A 19,958-nucleotide genomic window follows, 5' to 3' on the forward strand; every position below is an offset into this window, starting at 1 on the left:
AAGTATTGAATGCCATAAGAAAACAGAGGTCTGACGGGGCGCCAGGACCAAACGGCCTGCCCAATGCCCTATTTAAAAAAGATCCAGCATTTTGGTCCAATCATCTATCATTACTGTTCGCTAACATTTTGGAATCTCACACTATCTCAAACTCTTGGCGAGGAAGCATATTACACCCAATATTTAAATCAGGGGCTCGTTCAAATCCCTCAAACTATAGGCTAATAGCCCTCATTGATGTCGAGGAAAAAATCTACGCCGCAAACTTGCTGAAAGACCTGGAGGATTGGGTCGACAGCATCAAACTGATCCCCAATACACAAACAGGCTTCCGAGCTGGAATGGGCACCTTAACAAATTCATCTGCTGTCACGCTTTTAGCCAACCAAGCCATCGCCAACTCTAAAGTTCTGTATGCATGTTTTGTGGATCTCAAGACAGCCTTTGACAAGGTCCGTAGATGAGCACTGTGGGCAAAAATTGAATCATGGGGAGTCCCGACAAACCTACTGAACGCAATAATTAACCTTTACTCTAAAACATGGGTTCAAATAAAAATGGGAGACAGTCGAACTTCAACAAACAAAATCACCACCACCAATGGTTTAAAACAGGGGTGTGTCCTAGCCCCCTGTCTATTTAATATATATACAGCCGACTTAGATATTAACTTACGTTCGACATTAGGGGACCCCCCAAAACTGGGGGATGTGAGAATAGTAAGTCTGCAATATGCCGACGACATTTTGCTGTTATCCCAAACGCTCCGTGGCCTCCAACGATTGATAAACCAACTAGCAGTATCCACAGCTTCAAACCAATTAGACATAAACTTCAAAAAAACAAAGGTTATGTGCTTTTCGAGTCCACATAAAAAGATACCAAAATTCACTTGGACGATCAATAGCAATTGCCTGGACCGGGAGGGAACATATAAATATCTGGGAATAACTTTGGATCGCCACCTTAATTACAAGCAACACCTAAAACAGCGGAAAACACAAGCCAAACAGTTATTATTTGCATTTAAAACCTTGCAAAAAAAACTCGGTGACTGCTCGATGTCCCATTTACTAAAGGTCTTGGCGGAAAATTTCTTACCTTCAATCATGTACGGTTCAGAACTCCTAAATATAAAGGATGCAACAAATCTGAACATCGCCCAAACTAGTCTCTTCAAAAATCTATTCAAAATTCTGCGCCACATTTCTCAAGCCCGGATTAGATTAGAATTTGGGTTAAAAAACCAGATCCCGTCAGGACAAGGAGCGCTGGTAAAATACTATTGGAGAATGCGAGCAGCAGAGGAAGGGTCTCTGGCACATTACTGCTGGCTGGAGGTTGAAAGGCAATCCAGATTGAGTAACTCAGTTTACCCATTCTTAAAGCAATCGATCGAAGCTTTAACGTTAGAGGAAGCTTGGCACACAATATTATCCTACCCGGAGTTCAAACGAATAGTCAACAAAACGATCAATCGGCTATCTCAGGAAAAGGATAAAGCCTCATTGACCACAAAAACCAACGCATGGATTATGTTGCCAACATACAAAATGTTAAAGCCTCAACCATACCTGTCGGAACACTTTGCAAATCGCATGAAGCAGCAGCTGACCTTACTGAGAATGGGAGTTTATCCAACTAAAGACCTAATCCCAAAATGGAAACGGACTTGGCCCTCAATGGACTGCCATCTTTGTGGACAAGGAGATGAATCATTGCTCCACCTACTTTGTATTTGTCCGGCATTATTATCCATACAAAAATAACTTTTGTGGCCAATAATGAAAAGAGAACAAATAAGGACTTGTAGATCCGCCATAATAAAATGTTTAGGAGGCTCGACAGTACAATTGGCATGCAAAGCAATAAAGTTTCTGAGTTTAGCTGCAAACGAACTAGAAAAGAGAGACAGAGAACTTGAACCGGCAAAGCAAGTAAAGTGATAAAGTGTAGTTAATCAATTCGCAGCCTACATAAGAACAATGTATCTAATAGCTTGACTCAATATTACAAGACTGAAGGAACCAATGTATTCCGTTTTTAAAAGTTTTTATCACATATTTTTACGAGAATTTATTAATTAATCTGTATCTTGCTTATGAATTTTAAGTGTTTTAGCGGTTATGCTGCTCTTTTATGATTTAAATTAAATCAATAAAGTAATTTTACTACTACTATAAATGAGCATCTGTATGCTTGTTGCACATCTCGGAAAGCAAGAAGAGTTTTTGTTTTTTTAAAACATTTGGTGGTGTTTGACAAATGTCCTTGAAACTTTCTAAGAAAAAGGCTCATATACATCTGGTTCTTCATGGCAAGATTCACATAGATCTGTCAAGCGGGGTGTCCTAGAAGTGATATTTCCCATTTTAACTCCTATAGAGTTATATCCTCCTTCATACAAAAGACACCTGAACAGAATTACACCAAACTTACATGAAAGTAGCACTTTTCTCACAGCAGGGCCTTTGCATAGTTTGGTGTAAATCTATTCAACTGTTTTGGAAAATTTATCATTTAAATATGTTTCCTTCTGAGTGTGAAGAGGTTAAATTTAAGAGCTATTTGTCTTGTTACTTAGTGGGTCATTTCTGGATTTAAGGATTCAACTAAAAAAATTAAGGTACTCCATTGGGTTCGGGAACTTTATTTCCCATCATCCATTGCAGATTAAAAAAACTGGCTGCAAATTTGTAAATCTACTGCGCTCTGATTGGCTGCCCATCACAGAATAATTTCTGTTGCATCTGCTGTTACTCAACATGGTCTACTGAGCACTGTGTTATGAAAAACAAACACAAAAATCTTACTCTTATTTCCAGAGGGCTCTACAATTGATGTTAAACACAGTTTTTATCATGGGACAGAATGCCCAAATCCTAGACCTTTCCTGGATCCCTGGAATCGATCTGGGGTCTCAGGATTTAGAAATCAGGCAAAGGATTTGCAAATCCTGAATACAAATGAAAAAAACTATTTATTACACTACAGTTCTGCTTAGCCAAACCTGCTGCAAATAGCACATGGCTGTGTTCGGCAGTGGTTGGCTGTTGATGGCAGATAATGTGCAGGGCAAGTTCACAGGCTGAAGGGCGTGTGCAGCGGGATTGGTGGCAAGGCCTAGCCAATGGCCATTCTCAAAGTCAAAGACCTGCTGCACGTGGCAGAGGGTTTTATACTGTGTGGGTTGATTACACAGTACGGGTTGTGCGCCAGGCCTGACACCTGTCCACTGGCAAAAGTCGCAGTTTCATATTAGAAACTTGAATGGCAAAGGAAATTGACTTATGTGACATTGTCATGCATCATAACATTTATTAAGATTTTATTAAACATTAATGTTTAATTTAAATGAATAAATGGATATTGTCATTAATGTGTGTATATTTTTTTAGTTTCGTTATTCAGCAGGCAGCCAACGAGCAAGTGATGAACAATGAGACCAGGGAAAGTGTAGAAGAAGAACCTCAGCCGATGGGTAGGCACAGTATGAACATAACAGCCTAACCACTACAGAGGCGAAGGGAGCATCCACCAACAGGCCACATGCACCCATCAGTAGAGTCACTCAATCACAATTCAAGAGACTCTGGGCTGAGGCAAAGAGACCACTAAGTAGGATGTGGATAGGACATGCCAGGAGAAGGCAGGCAATGGGGCTCCACATAAAAATGTCAACTGCAATGTCCAAGAAGCAGACCTCTTCATCTTCGGGGCCTAAAGCCATCCTCTCCTCAAATCAAGAGGACCCCACGAGAATGGGGCCTCCAGCTACATTCTCTGCTTTCCCGCTTCCTCCGGCAAGTACCTGCCCAGAAAAGCAGAAATGAGTGGGAAACTCCCCCTTCACACCACTGAATCTTATCTTGGTGTACCTCACCCACCCCCTGAGTATGTGACTATGGTTGTCTTACAGAAAGCAATGAAGCAGGTTATGGCTGGGCAACTGTGCTCTCTTTAGGCCTTCAAGCGGTAGCAGGAGAGGCACATCAACAGAAGCATGCTGAGCAACAGAGAGTGTGAAAGTTCTGTTCAATTTCAACATAAAATTTAAAATTCCATATTACATGGAAAGTCAGACTCCCACCCGGAAGGGATTTGAGAAATGGTTTCCTTAAATGAGGGACAAAGTTCCTAGCCATTTTTTTTCAGATACCAGGAGAGTTTGAAACTCCTCCCTCCACAGATGCAGGTATCTATGGCTATGGGGCAGGACATTAACATTAACTGACTTTGGGGGAGGTTTAAGGAGGGAGGTGGTACACACACTAGGGGAAACAGTGACACTGGAAGGAGAGGAATGGGCCACAGAACATGTCTATATGGATGCAGTCCAAGAGGTAAGGATGCAGCAAGGCTCTCTCTGATGCTCAGCATGCGCCTGTTGAGGTGCCTCTGCTGCTACCTCACATACTGAAAAAGGAGAAACATGAAGATAAACATTGTAATGTTGGAGCAGAAAGCTTATACCAGCCATTATAAGCCCAGAGCTTCTCCATTGTCCAGTGTACAAAAGACCTGCTTTTCAAAATAGGTCCACAGACACATTCAGTCTTTGACTGCAAAATAACAGAGGCAGAAAAGATGCCTGAGACCCTTCTCATTTATCCTACATTGGGATGCTCTAAACATATTTCACCTCCCAGACAAGGCACAATTAGTTCAGTCTGAATTTTTTCATATGTATATGCTTCAAAGATGCTGAGCATGAACTATCTGTGAAATGGTTCCCCTTGATACAGAAGGAACCCCACTTGTCATTCACACAATTCAAATTGAAAAAATGCTGCACAAACTGGTGTTCTTTTTAAATACATAATTCTTCTTGGAGCTTGGAAATTGCTGCAATTCACCAGAGTATTCCAGTGGCACCATTGTTAATAAGCCTCCAGGTTTTTCCTGACATCATCCGGCATCTTCAAACTGCCTTGGTCTAAATTCTTATTGCCCCCTTATGATGCATATGTGTGTCCAAACTGCCAGTACCCTGGACCTGCAGGGTATGGCAACAGGAGCTGGTACCTGCTCTGAACCATAAGTCACTGTCAAACACTCCAAAGATTGACTCGTCCAGGGGCCTGTGCAAGAGGAAGCTACTAGCATGAGGCCTTTAGAAATAGAAACAAAGATGAAATTAGTATTAGAGGACTTTCTGTGGACAGATAAACCTGCCAATGCAGGTCAAGATTAACCCCCTCGTCCCCTCAAATGAATCCAGTACCCACACAGCAGCTCTAGAAAGACGATAATGACTGTCACGAAGACTGTGATGAGAAAGATGCTGATGTCTTATAACAGCCGTGAAATGTTGTACAAATTGTGCCAACTTTCTCTGAAAGCTGTTGGAAACTGCACACGGACACAAGGACAAATTTGATTTCATGATAATTTGTATCTATTGCTTTCCCACATAAATAATGACCAATCACATCGGCGTCGTCTCTAACTCACAAATATTCCCTTTTAGCTTAATTTAATTCCTATAACATAACTTTTCCACAGTGTATTCAGTATTGTAGATGCAACTGCAATGAGAGATTAGCATTACCGTGTTCACTTTGGCAAACCTGTCTTTCTTCGTGGAGATCCTATTGACCTGAATCTTTGTTTTACCTGTTTACTTTAATTACCTGGGCACATGTGCTCTCCGGATGTCTGTATTCATTCTCTTCTTTCAGGCAGTTTGAGTTGTTTTGTGGGGTGTCCGGTACTCTTTCTGCGTTTCGAAGGAGTCTGACTTCTGGGTTCAAGAGTTTCTGTGCTGTTATGAGATCCTCTCTAACCAGCTGAAGTTCTTTCAGTGCTAAAACAAAAGATCCATTTGAATGTTCTGAAGGGTAATCACTCATCATAAATATAATACATGGAAAATAATTGAAAATATCAGTGTCCTCCTGCTCTGACTTTTATTGTGACATCAAGTGAATTATTACCCAACAATCTGTTGTCAGCATTGCAAAAATGTATCTCAGGTTTTAAAAAAAAAAAGATGAGTTTGTTTAAATTATTTCTTTTTTAAAAATATACAGGAGTGGGAGGTCATGGAGAATCTACCCTAAAATCATAGGGTTCACTGGCTGTGCCTCCAGCAATATATTCACGCTGTTGAGTGTTGGGCGGAAGACAGGCATTCAGCTAGTAAAACTTTTCCATTTCCACCAATGTACAAAGGAACCTTGTCCAGGGGCCTGATCTTGGCTGGTGCTGTTACCCTCATGAAGCACTACAACGGAAACGTTGGCAAATTTACACATCAAGGTAAGTATTATTTCTGTAGTATACTCAGAAACGCCCTTAGCAGGCTAGAGAGACTGGGCCTATGGTGCACAGATTTTGGACATCTTTACACTGTCCACTCTCAGTTGCAGAAATTAGACCAGCTAACATTGGCATTTGACGGATTTTAGGTTGGATGTTTTCCCTTCCTATTCCTTTGGCAAATATAGACAATTTGGTGAGAACTTCTCCCAAACAACGGGAACAGAAGCCAAAATGTGGAGGATTTTCCTTTGGCATTTTGGCACAGGTGAAAACTTTGGCACAATGACTTTCAGTTGATCCCTGTCCCAACTCTAAAGGAGGCTATAAGTGGCAAATTAAAAACATTTGTAAATAAAGCCACACACATAATATGCAGAAAGACAGCACCCCACCTTGTCCAGCCATTTGCTGTGTAAGACCAAACATTGCTTTTTTACTTTCATACAGACTCCTCGGCATTAGCCATCACTAATAGGATAGTTCCCGAAGAATTTGGATAGGGAATATTAAACTGAAGTTATCAACTTCATAATTAGTTCTCAGATTAGGTTAGTTACAGCACAATTTCCTCATTTATATCTAGTGGTTCAATCCTTCTTTATGAAATGTAATAATCAACAGTTTGTGAAGGAATAAGTAATCCCTAAGGGCCTTATTACGATGGCGGTTGAATGAGCTGACTGCCATCGTATCAGGCAGCTGTCTGACCGATTACATGCTGGCCGTTATACCTGCCTAATTACAATGTGTTCACCATGCAGACAGTCGGAAACTGCTCTTTTGCTTTGCGGCTTGTGCTGCGGCCCTACAAAAGGGCCGCAGCACAAGCCACAATGCAAAAGGGCAGTTTTCAAACATCCATGCACCATGTGTCAAGCACCATATGGTGCCTGGAACATGGATGTTTGGGGGCACCACATGTGCCCCCCTTGCCCCATAGCGAAGGCCCACTGGGGACAGGGGCCCTGGTAGGTGCCCCCAAAGTCCCTTCTCAGCTAGCAGTAATAGGCAGTCAGAAAGGGATATCCTAATCTCTACGGTAGTGCCTGCGCAGGCACCGCCGCATTGTAGTGATTAGGAATCCGACCGCCGTCCCGACGGGATCCTTGAGCCTGTCAGAGGCGGCTCTCTTTCCCCCAGCCTAACTCGCTCTGACTGCTAGAGTCGTAATCTGGCGGTTGGACCAATGGCATTGTTGTTGGTGGGACTGCCACCAGCGGCTTGTCGGTGGTTGTCCCACCGACATTGGAATTAGCCCCAAAGAAATCATTCAATCATCTCAGCTGTCAGTCTGACGCACTTAAGCAGTCTCAATGGCTCAATATCGCTATTCTTGCATAAAAAGGCTCCTAAATTGATCTAAAAATGACCTACGCCTTACAACTAGGCCTGGGCCAAAATTCCGTTCCGTTCGCGGAAATTGCGATATTTTGGCATTTTCGCGTTCCGCGGAAAGCGCGAAAATGTCACAATTTCCGCATTCCGCAGCTTAGCGATAATTTCTTTCTTGCTCGCGCTGTAAAATAATACATTCTCGCACGCGAGCGATCGCCTTACCTGAATCCCTGCATTCTCCGACAAGTTTTCTTGACCCGGTCGCGTTCTCCACGAGATGTTGGATTTTGGTAGCCTTTTTGCGCTGTCTCGCGAGAGTTCGCGGCCGCATTAACGTCATTTTTCACGCGATCACGTCATTTGTCACGCGATCACGTCTTTCTTCTCGCGATCATGCACCGCGCGAGTATGAGAAGATTGAGATCTCGAACATGTCATTCTACATCGCGAGCCAGAGGATGAGGACGCGGGCACGTGAAATCGAACGCGAACAGGAGAAAGAGACCGCGAACACGTCATATCCAACGCGGCAGGGACAAAGAAGAGAACGCGATCATATCGTTTTCGACACGCCGGCGGAAGTAATGTGAAGCTCGAGAACTCAACAACGTAAAATTTACAATTTGGAGAGGAATATCGGCTCTAGCAGCATGAAACCATCTGCAAATACTGATTTTGGATGAAAAGAACTCCTTACATTGACATTTGGCTTTCCTTTTTTGTGCAAGGAGTCATTTTTTTACAAGGTGGAGAGAGGGAGGAAGTGACACAGAATCTCCAACTTCCTGTTCCTGTCCAGCAGGCTCCTCCCAGTGCTTTGTCCATCTCCTGCTCATTCTGCCTTCAGATTTGGAGCTGGAAAGATCACTCTTTTTGTCTGCTGCATCATTGCAATTGGATTTCAGGTTTTTTGGAATAGGATATTTTACAAGTAAGTGGTTGTTGTGTTTGATTGTGGGCATTGCATTTGTTGTGTAACTACAATTTATTTTTGATAATTAATTAATTATCATCATTCCTTTTTTTTTTTTTTTAATTTTGTGGGTTGCAGTAGTAGGCCCGAGCTAGCCATGGCCTCATGGGTGTGTGTGTGCATGATAAAGCAACTGTTCCTTTTGCTTTTTGAATGTATTTCATTTTCAAGCACATTTAGGGCATGGATGGCATTGGATTGAGTTGGGGAAGTGTGTTTTTTGGGGTGGCCTTTGTGATGTTGTTGGGCCTGGCCATGTGGCTGGTGGCCATTTTGAGGCCTAGGCCTGCAAGCTTGCCTGGCCTTGTCTGCCAACAGGCCTGCTTTCATCCACTAGGACCAGAGCAGGTAGCCACAGCTTTATTAATCTACTGTTTTCTGTGTGCTCTGTTGAATTTAGACATCATTTAGGGAATGGATGGCATTGGATTGAGTTGGGGAAGTGTGTTTTTTGGGGTGGCCTTGCTGATGTTGTTGGGCCTGGCCATGTGGCTGGTGGCCATTTTGAGGCCTAGGCCTGCAAGCTTGCCTGGCCTTGTCTGCCAACAGGCCTGCTTTCATCCACTAGGACCAGAGCAGGTAGCCACAGCTTTATTAATCTACTGTTTTCTGTGTGCTCTGTTGAATTTAGACATCATTTAGGGCATGGATGGCATTGGATTGAGTTGGGGAAGTGTGTTTTTTGGGGTGGCCTTGCTGATGTTGTTGGGCCTGGCTATGTGGCTGGTGGCCATTTTGAGGCCTAGGCCTGCAAGCTTGCCTGGCCTTGTCTGCCAACAGGCCTGCTTTCATCCACTAGGACCAGAGCAGGTAGCCACAGCTTTATTAATCTACTGTTTTCTGTGTGCTCTGTTGAATTTAGACATCATTTAGGGAATGGATGGCATTGGATTGAGTTGGGGAAGTGTGTTTTTTGGGGTGGCCTTGCTGATGTTGTTGGGCCTGGCCATGTGGCTGGTGGCCATTTTGAGGCCTAGGCCTGCAAGCTTGCCTGGCCTTGTCTGCCAACAGGCCTGCTTTCATCCACTAGGACCAGAGCAGGTAGCCACAGCTTTATTAATCTACTGTTTTCTGTGTGCTCTGTTGAATTTAGACATCATTTAGGGAATGGATGGCATTGGATTGAGTTGGGGAAGTGTGTTTTTTGGGGTGGCCTTGCTGATGTTGTTGGGCCTGGCCATGTGGCTGGTGGCCATTTTGAGGCCTAGGCCTGCAAGCTTGCCTGGCCTTGTCTGCCAACAGGCCTGCTTTCATCCACTAGGACCAGAGCAGGTAGCCACAGCTTTATTAATCTACTGTTTTCTGTGTGCTCTGTTGAATTTAGACATCATTTAGGGCATGGATGGCATTGGATTGAGTTGGGGAAGTGTGTTTTTTGTGGTGGCCTTGCTGATGTTGTTGGGCCTGGCCATGTGGCTGGTGGCCATTTTGAGGCCTAGGCTTGCAAGCTTGCCTGGCCTTGTCTGCCAACAGGCCTGCTTTCATCCACTAGGACCAGAGCAGGTAGCCACAGCTTTATTAATCTACTGTTTTCTGTGTGCTCTGTTGAATTTAGACATCATTTAGGGCATGGATGGCTTGGATTGAGTTGGGGAAGTGTGTTTTTTGGGGTGGCCTTGCTGATGTTGTTGGGCCTGGCCATGTGGCTGGTGGCCATTTTGAGGCCTAGGCCTGCAAGCTTGCCTGGCCTTGTCTGCCAACAGGCCTGCTTTCATCCACTAGGACCAGAGCAGGTAGCCACAGCTTTATTAATCTACTGTTTTCTGTGTGCTCTGTTGAATTTAGACATCATTTAGGGAATGGATGGCATTGGATTGAGTTGGGGAAGTGTGTTTTTTGGGGTGGCCTTGCTGATGTTGTTGGGCCTGGCCATGTGGCTGGTGGTCATTTTGAGGCCTAGGCCTGCAATCTTGCCTGGCCTTGTCTGCCAACAGGCCTGCTTTCATCCACTAGGACCAGAGCAGGTAGCCACTGTGCTGTAACCTATTGTTGTTGTTGGTGCATCTTCCTCATTACTGTCCTGTCCCTTGCTGCTCAGCCATGAGTGATGTCACTTGGAATGTTGAGTGTGGGGGACTGGAGGAGTTGGCCGTTGGAGGAGATGGGCTGAGCAGCAGGGAGGCTGCTCCTGGTGGGGCTTTACAGGGGCCTAGCTGAGGCCTTACAAGAGATCTACATGGACTTTATGGCTAACCAATAAACCTATAACTTGTTCTACGTAACCTGTCTACGAGACATCTTTGATCATTACACTGGCGACGAGGATGGGAGTGTAATGATCAAAGACAAGGCTTTATTAATCAAAGTGTTTTCTGTGTGGTCTGTTGAATTTAGACATCATTTAGGGCATGGATGGCATTGGATTGAGTTGGGGACATGTGTGTTTTTTGGGGTGGGCTTTCTGATGTTGGTTGTCTTAAAGACATGCTTTTGTTGTGTGTGTCTGTTGAGTGTTGGTGTGCGATGCATGCTCCCTGCAGACCTTTTTAGGGCCTGTGAATGTTCGTATTTGCATTTTGTTGCATTAAAAAGGCAGAGCAGTGTGCTTCAGCATGCATCCTTTACTTGACTTTTATAGGCCTTTTGTCAGCTCCTGGTGTTTCCCAGGCCCCCTGCTTGTTTGTGATTTGTGAGTGTCCATGTGGCTGGTGGCCTTTTTTTGTGTTGGGAGTTATTAGTGTCCTGCTTTTGCCATATAGGCCTGCATGGTTTTCCTATTGGCTTACTGCTTCCATCCATCCACCCCCTTTGCCAGCAGCAGCTCCATGGATGCTGAGATGCTCAAATAATGAAATGGTCCACCCCACTTCCATTAGTTTTTTATTTTGTTGTTTATTATTAACTTTCCTATCCTTCCTGAGAGTGTAGTGTGTGGCTGTACACAGTACTAGTAGTATAACATAGCTCTAGTTAAAAAAATAGTCATAAATGGCTAGACTATCTTTTGTTTGCACTAGTACAGTACTAAGTAACTGAACCACAAAAACAAATGCAACATTTCACTGATGTTCTTCTCCTGTCTTCTTTGCTTTTAGGTGCACAAAAGACAGAGTAGGAGGTGTCATCGGCATCACCTGGCTACCCGTTGTACTGCCAGCCAGACAGAAGTCCTGCTGCGCATCACGCCCACGTGTGACCAGAACTTGTTGTGCATCTGCCTCCTGCCTGACATCTGAAGAAGATGGCCCCAAATAAAGGTACCAGGTCCAGTACCAAGAAAGTTGCCGGTGAGAAGAAGGAACAGAAAAAGGAAGTGCCATTAACCACGACTGGTGGTGTGCCGGCCAATGTTTTTTTTGGCACCAAAGCGTTGTCCGGGAACCAAGCTGGGAGCAGCACAGCGGTCCAACCCCACCAACCTAGGCCCAAGGGCTTTAGTGTCGCAGAGGTAGCCAGTCTACTAACGAGCAGCGATGTTGAAGAAATGTCATTACCGCAAAGTAGTACACAATCAAGTTCAACGCAGGCGCAAACTCAGCAGATCAGTGTCAAGCCGTCGCAACCAGAACAGCAGCAGCCGCCGCAACCAGAACAGCAGCAGGCGCCGCAACCAGAACAGCAGCAGCCGCCGCAACCAGAACAGCAGCAGCCACCGCAACCAGAACAGCAGCAGCCGCCGCAACCAGAACAGCAGCAGCCGCCGCAACAGCCCACCATAGTAGTTGTTGCTCCTGACGTAGGGGCATTTCAGGAAATAGAGCTTCCTGCAGACAAAGTGGAGCGAAGTCAAACCACTGTTTCAGAAGATCAATTGTCTTCCAGACCACCAGCAAGGAAATGGAGGCTTAGTCCATCATCTTCTTCTTCAAGCCCCGCTTCTGATGATCGTGATGACACTTGGGTCCCACCAGCTCGGTCTGAGAGTGAAGTACGCCACAAGACATTGCTTCTGAAAAGGAAGGTCCCAGAAAAACTTAGAGTTATGGAGGTAGATGTAGAAGAGGGGGGTGATGATGTTGATGAAGACGAGCCAGTCATCACGCACATTACTCCCGCCCCAAAGGGATTGGAGACCGACATTCTCACCCTATCCAGAAAGGCTGCTACTGAGCGGGATGTAGCACGGATCTCACCAACACAGGTTACACCACCACTACCTCCAGCTGCCATATTTTCCAAGGCCCGGCAGGGACCTACATCCAGCTCAACCATCTCAGTAGGAAGTGGTAGTAAAAATCACAGTGTAGGTGGACAGGGTCACATATTTTCAAGCACCCCCTCAAGTTCATCTGGTGTTGAAAGTGGCACATCCAGCAGTGCCAGAAAGTTCTCCTCCCCAGTTTGGGACTTCTTTTCTGTTAGCGCCAAAGGAGGAGAACGTTGCTATATGCTCAATTTGTCGGCAAGGTGTTCGGCGTGATAAGCTTGGTACAAACTATGGTACCGGAGGACAAGCAAGTCATCTAAAAATACACCACACTATCGTGTGGGAGGATCGCCTTCTTAAGTTAAAAGAAAGTAGAAAAACTAAACCCTTTGAAGTTGGTCAGGAATCAGGGAGCGATAATATTGTGGTGGCAGGTGAAGAACAGGGAGGCATTTATAGCCCTGTCTCCAGTAGTGCAGTCACTGCAGTGGTAACGCCCACATCCTCCTCAGTAACATCAGAGTGGCACCGCAGTAAGAGCCATACTCAGAGTGTGGGTGAGACACCAAGGCGACCGGCGAGTACCTCAATGAGACAATCTGTGTCGTTGAGCCTTAGTGGGTTAATGAAAACAGCACCACTAAGGAAAGTAAGCCAGCCTACCATTGACAGCATGTTTAGGTTGGAGGGGCAGTTCCAACGCAACCACCCAACGGCACGATTGTACAATGCGAAGCTGGCTAAAATGTTAGCGCTGGACCTTCTTCCTTTTTCATTTGTGGAAGGGGTGGGTTTCCTTGAATTTGTGTCTGCCATCTGCCCGAAATGGAAAGTTCCCAGCCGGTCCTATTTCGCAAGAATTGCTGTTCCGGCACTACATCATGATGTGCTGGAATTGGTTGGTCAAGGTTTGCGGCAGAGTGCTGTGCACAATATCCACATGACAACAGACATGTGGAGCAGTTGCCAAGCCACAGATTACATGTGCATCACTGCACACTGGATCTCTTTTGTGGGGGTTAGAGATCAACTATCTGCACGAGGTGTTGTTGACACAGCTGCGATTTTTGAAGGTACTCGGAAACATGCAACTGTAGCCATGTTCGCCATGGAGAAATCTCATACGGCTGAAAACATTTTAGAAGAGTTTCGCACCAAGGTTTTGGAATGGCTGCAGCCCAGAGGGCTTGGTATTGGCTTTGTTGCCACAGACAATGGCAGTAATGTACTGAAGGCCATGGAACTTGGTTCCTATTTCAGGGTTCCGTGTTTGGCACACTGCATAAACATTATAGTGCAAGACTTTCTGAAAAAAGAACCCATAGTAAGCAATTTACTGGCCATCTGCCGAAGAATATGCACTCATTTCAGCCATTCTTTTAAAGCTCGGAAGCAGCTGAGGATCATCCAACGTGAACTTAGGATGCCAGTCAAGGCACTCATCCAGGAGGTGGCAACACGTTGGAACTCAACGTATTACATGCTTGATCGTCTGTACGAACAGCACAGGTCACTCAATGAATATGTCTGGTACAGAAGCAGTGATGCTAGTGTTAAAGGCATGACCCTTCAGAGGGAGCAATGGACCCTAATTAAATGCCTGACTGAGATGCTGTCTCCTTTTGAGGTCTTCACACGTGAAGTCAGCAAGGAGGACTGTACAATGGGCCAAGCTATCCCATTGTTACAAATGCTAGAGCATGAGCTGAATAATGTGTCTGAATCCTACAAAGGTGTAGAGGACAGAAGGCAAGCCCATGACTTGGTGGAGAGCTTATCCAGGCGCTTATCAGAAAATGTAAGGACACAAAATAAAATTTTGTCACAAGAACATTACATTTGTGCCACAATTCTGGATCCACGTGCAAAATTAGGACTATTCCTTTCTTTTTCCGACAATGATGTTGCCCGCTACAAAAGTTGTATAGCTGAAGCAGCCATCAAGTTTGAAAACGAAGGGCTGATAATTAAAAGCCCGCCACATCAACCCACAACAAGTACTGATACTGAAGCAGGCCATGCAGAATCAAGTGCAACTTCGTCGGCTGAGGGCAGTGCGGTTGGCTCACAATCGCAACACTCACCATCACCATCGACTACAGAAACAATAACTGGATCATTAGGCCGAGTACAATCATTATCAGATTGGTATGTAAAGATGGGCTATTGTAAGCACAGTGCTGATGCACAGAAAAAACAGCACAAAAGCTTACCAGCAGCAACCCTGAACATTGAGCGGATGGTCCAGGCCTATCTGGACGACCCAACAGAGGTGTACTTTGATCAAAACCCAGTGCAGTATTGGTATAGGAAAAGGTCTGAATGGCCACAGCTCAGCAGGCTGGCAATAAGCTATCTGGCTTGCCCTGTCGCAAGTGTCTCTTCCGAACGTGTTTTCAGTGCTGCTGGTTCCATTGTAACCTTGAGAAGGACCAGTCTATCTCCAAAAAACGTGGAGAGGTTAACAATGATCAAAATGAATCAGCACTTCATACCACCGAATTACACAATGCATGAATCAACAGAGGAAGATGAGGAGAGCGGCTCAGGTGACAGAAGTATTGTGTCAGATGATTACCTACTACTGGAAGATCCCCCAGAGTTTGAGGACGAGCTATACTTCCCTGACAATTAGGCTCGCACTTACTGTCTTCCTCCCTTTTTTCACCCTTTGTTTGTGTCTGTCGTTCCGGTTATAAACTTGTGAATCGCAACAAATGCATTATCACCGTCTTCTACTCTTCTAATTTAAGATACACGTTTTAGGTGTCTGCCATTTGACACTACAGTCCTCAGAATCCAGCTCCTCCGCTCGATCATACTGCATCTCCTGCTCAATTCCATTTTCCTTCATGAATGATTATTGGATGATGGTAACAACAAATTCAAACTTTCCTCGTCCTTCCAAAACAAGTGGACCATGAATCTGATGACTTCTATAGCTATCCTCCTTCAGAGCCGAGAGAGACTGGCCATTAACTGAAAATAAGATACAACAGGTAATGATTGATGCCATGCATTGGCCGCAGAATCGCAGACTGAATGATGTAGATTTTGTTGTGTGTGTTGCGCATGAATTGATGTAATTGTGCACTGCCACTAATCAACTTTCTACAGAACACACTAATTCTCCCCTTCTTGCAAACAAGAAATGTGTACTTCTCCTGCATCTTGGTGATACATTGCTTTTAATTCAATACAGGAAGGGGACTCACTCAATCTGCGCAATGCAAATGACTGTGACTTAACAGCACCGTCCATCATGATGATGGCGAAAGAGACGGCCTGCAGCGTTAACGAGATGAGATGCAACAGGTAATGATTGATGCCATGCATTGGCCGCAGAATCGCAGACTGAGTGATGTAGATTTTGTTGTGTGTGTTGCGCATGAATTGATGTAATTGTGCACTGCCACTAATCAACTTTCTACAGAACACACTAATTTTCCCCTTCTTGCAAACAAGAAATGTGTACTTCTCCTGCATCTTGGTGATACATTGTTTTTAATTCAATACAGGAAGGGGACTCACTCAATCTGCGCAATGCAAATGACTGTGACTTAACAGCACCGTCCATCATGATGATGGCGAAAGAGACGGCCCGTTAACTTAAGATGAGAAGGAACAGGTAATGAATGATGACAATTAATAGCATGCATTGGACACCTGACTCTGAGCTATTGGTCTTTGTGTTTGCGTTGTTTGTTTGTTGTGCACAAAGTGATGTCAAAGTGTACTAGTAGTAATCTATCTTTCTGTCACAATAAAGAATGACTTAAGTCAGTAATATTTATATTTCTACTCTGGTTGTGTCATAAAAATTATACTTATACTGCAGGCCGATCTTCAGTCAGTAAAAGTATCAGAGATGATGATGAAGTCAGGAGGAGGATGTTTCAGGAGTGGCATAAAACGGAAAAGCCTAAAGGTAAACACGTCAACAACCACAGCAGACCCAAATGTCTGTGTAGAAGTTGAATAGAGTGTAGCGGTGGGATGACTGCAGTGCATTGATTTTACTAACTTTAACTGTAAAATGCTATGTTTGGAATGGATAATGTGCTTTGCGTTTGTCCAACTCTTTGAGAGAAAAAAAAGGACTCTAAAGTGTTAACGTAGGATGTGCTAATGGTAAGCACTGTGGGCCTGATCTCTCCTGTTACTGTTGAAGGTCAATGCTGGAAACAGACTAGAGTAGAGATGATGCATATGCATACATGCCACCTCGGAAAGTGTTCTTGTTGCACTACACCATCACTTGTGCATTTGTTTTCACTTTCTTTCTCAATATCCCTTTTGGTTTTCAATCTAAAATTACAGGCCGGGCCTTGGCCAAAACTTTGTAAAACATTACAATGCATATTAATTACCTTACCAATCAATCACCTTTTTTTTCCAGCCGGGCAGTGGCGAGTGGCGAACGACACACCCAAGATTGATGGACGAGAGGAGCAAGAGGAATGCCGAGATGCAAAAAACCAGTCCACATTTTTGACCAGGATAAGACAGTAACAGTATCCACTTTTAACTTCTTTTAAATAATTTGATTAATATCTTGTATACAATCTTTACAACAGTGTGTTCTTGGAGTTGTTATTATCAATCATCATTACGTTTGCTATGTGTTTACGATTTTTCACTACCAATATTTAAAATTTCTATTTGCTATCTGTTAAAGTATTAAGGCCGGAACAGAACAAGAAATAGAAGTGTATGTAATCTGGGTCTCATCATCATGCATGCATTGCCTTTTTCTCCCTTAACATATGGAATGGATTTGGTATGGTAGTCTTCAATGATTGTTGTTTGTTTGTCTATGTATGCATACTGTTTTTCTATGTCAAACCTTACCCAAAATCCCCCTTCCCATCCATTCAACAAACCCTAACCCTCTTCCCCCGGGCTGTGTGACTTATTGTCGAGGTGTAACTAAATTAAATGTACACCAATACTTAATCACACACTTGCTGGGGAGGATGTGGTGAAAGCAACACTACTTCAATTTCAATGCAGAGCGATGATCTTCTTCTGCTTGCCCACCCATGAGTAGGATATTTCAGAGGTTATTTTATTTAACAAAGGAACATATACCTCAGCATGAATTGCCGGCATTGATTGGATTTGTTTGTTGTCATTCCTCATATACAGCACTAACTGTTAGACTGTAGGCATAGTCAAGTGACTCTAGTCGACAAAACTATAGTTTGTAACTCTGTCTAGTAGGCTATCCTCATAATAACCACCATTCAGTTTTTTTGTCAAATATTTGAGCATATAATTGTTGCTCGGTAAATTCTGTGATGTACTTCATTCAACTACTCCTCTAACAGTCTCTCAAAGGCGATTGACTGTCTTTTCTTTTTTGGGAAATGCTGCCACCCTGCCAGTGTATACTACTACTACTATACTACCACCACCACCACCCCAATCATGGCATGTATGAAAAAGGAAACCATCTTCACCATGCAGCCAGTGCTGTGCCACAGTTGGACATAAACATCAAGCACCGGTAAGAGAGAAGTTTGGGGGAGGCAGAATTAATAATGGACATGTCAAGGATTTCATTTTCAAACACCACTCCAAAGAATGCATAGACTAGAGGACAGACTGAAAGTACTAGAAGGACCAGTCAATGAGTGAGGTGTGTCGCATCTATCTGTTTGTGTCTTATACAGTCAGCAAATTATTGAAATCAAACACAGGCTATGGGCGGCCATGCACCAGCAAGGAAACAGTGTGATGTAAAACAGTTACCCCACCTACAAAACATTAACAACATTGCATGTAACATAGAAAAATATGTTTAATTTACCCTAACAAATAAACTAAACCCACAAAAGCTGAATAACCCCAACCACCTCCCTAACCCCAACCACTGTCCACAGTAGAAAAAAGTCAAACGCCAAACAAGTAAAGAACAGGAATTAAAAAAGGGGCAGTGACAGGGACTAACTGGTGGGGCGGGACTGGAGGAGGACACGCATCTGGCGCATCTCGTCCTCTAAATGGGCGACGCGGCGTCTAAGGCCGCGGCAGTTGCAGCCACAGTGGGGGGGGCACCGGAGATGACACGGTGGCGGCGGGCAGCCGCCAGGCGGTGGCGCCGTACCGCTGGGGGGCGGTGGCTGGGGCCCGGGGCACTGGAGGAGGCTTCAATAGCTGCTGCAGTCTCCTCCTCCTCCTCGGCTAGGACCACCAGCCGCCGGTATTCCTGCTGGATTGCCTCCAGCTTCCGGCGCCGTGCCTTGGCGGCCAACTCCTTCCGGTTGAGTTTCGGAGTTGCTGTGTATCAAAAAGAAAAAAACAAGACAATTGTAAAATATAGTCTTAATAAAACAGTAGGACAAGGTAATTATTTATACACATAGTGGCATGGTAGAGTAGCACTATAAAATAAAGCACAGTAGTACATAACATTTTAAATGTCGCCCGTCCTTCTTCCTTCCACCTGTCTTACACTTTTTAGTTGAACAGTGCACCAGGTGCTCTTCTCCATAAAACTTTCAAAGCGGAGTTGAAATCAGATAGATGAGGCCATTGGTTACTCAATACTCCGGCTCCTAGTCCTATACCAATTAAAGGGATTTCTAGTCTTCTAGTTCACTCTTCAAACGTCCCCAAGAACTCATACTTACTTACGACATCAGATAGCGGGCGGACTTTGTCCGCCTGCCATCCGACTGCTAAAAAGGGTGGGGGTCCCGTGGGGACAATTAATTAGGATGATGCGCCCGGCACAGTGGCGGGCGCACCCTGTTTTTTTAAATTTAAATTCTGGTTGGCTTTGCTGAAAGCAATGCTAAAATGTTGTGCTGCTTTTCCAAGCACAACTTGACGGGCCCCGCACGGAGCCTGTCACGTTTTGCTTTGAAAGTCGGGGGAGTACCATAGCATCGGTAGGTACCCTCCTTGGCGGCCCCCAAGCATACACTGCAATGTGTGCATGCCTTTCCGTGGCGGACGGCAATGCCGCCACGCAAAGGCATTCCAAAATGCAGATTATATGGCTGGCGGTGTGGTGAGAGAGACACCACCGCCATATTGAACCCTTTTCCGCCTGGACATGTCTGAATATTTTCTACAGGGATGGCGGGAGGTTTGCCCCTGTGGTGACGGCAGTGAATTCCAGCCGGCCTGGCGGGGGCAATACGCCCACCATCCTAATGGAGCCCTAAGTCACAACTGTACAGTATACATATACATACAGTACACCCTTGCAGTGAGTGTGCTGTCAAGTTCAACAATAGTTAAAGATTATGAATCTAACTTACCACCGCCTGCCACTGGTGCTGCCACTCC

The 19,958-nt window shown here is 44.6% G+C and overlaps 1 protein-coding gene across 1 annotated transcript in view; it reads right to left on the reverse strand.

Annotated features, from left to right (window-relative positions):
* The window catches only part of LOC146866029 (uncharacterized), a 538,845-nt gene that overhangs the window by 137,760 nt on the left and 381,127 nt on the right, over positions 1-19,958 (reverse strand). The window contains exon 10 of the mRNA XM_085640219.1: positions 5,634-5,806. Coding sequence (XP_085496345.1) covers positions 5,634-5,806 — 173 coding nt within the window. The remainder of the gene's footprint in view (positions 1-5,633; positions 5,807-19,958) is intronic.

This window comes from Triturus cristatus, chromosome 2_1 (assembly GCF_964204655.1).
Source record: "Triturus cristatus chromosome 2_1, aTriCri1.1, whole genome shotgun sequence".
NCBI lineage: Eukaryota > Metazoa > Chordata > Amphibia > Caudata > Salamandridae > Triturus > Triturus cristatus.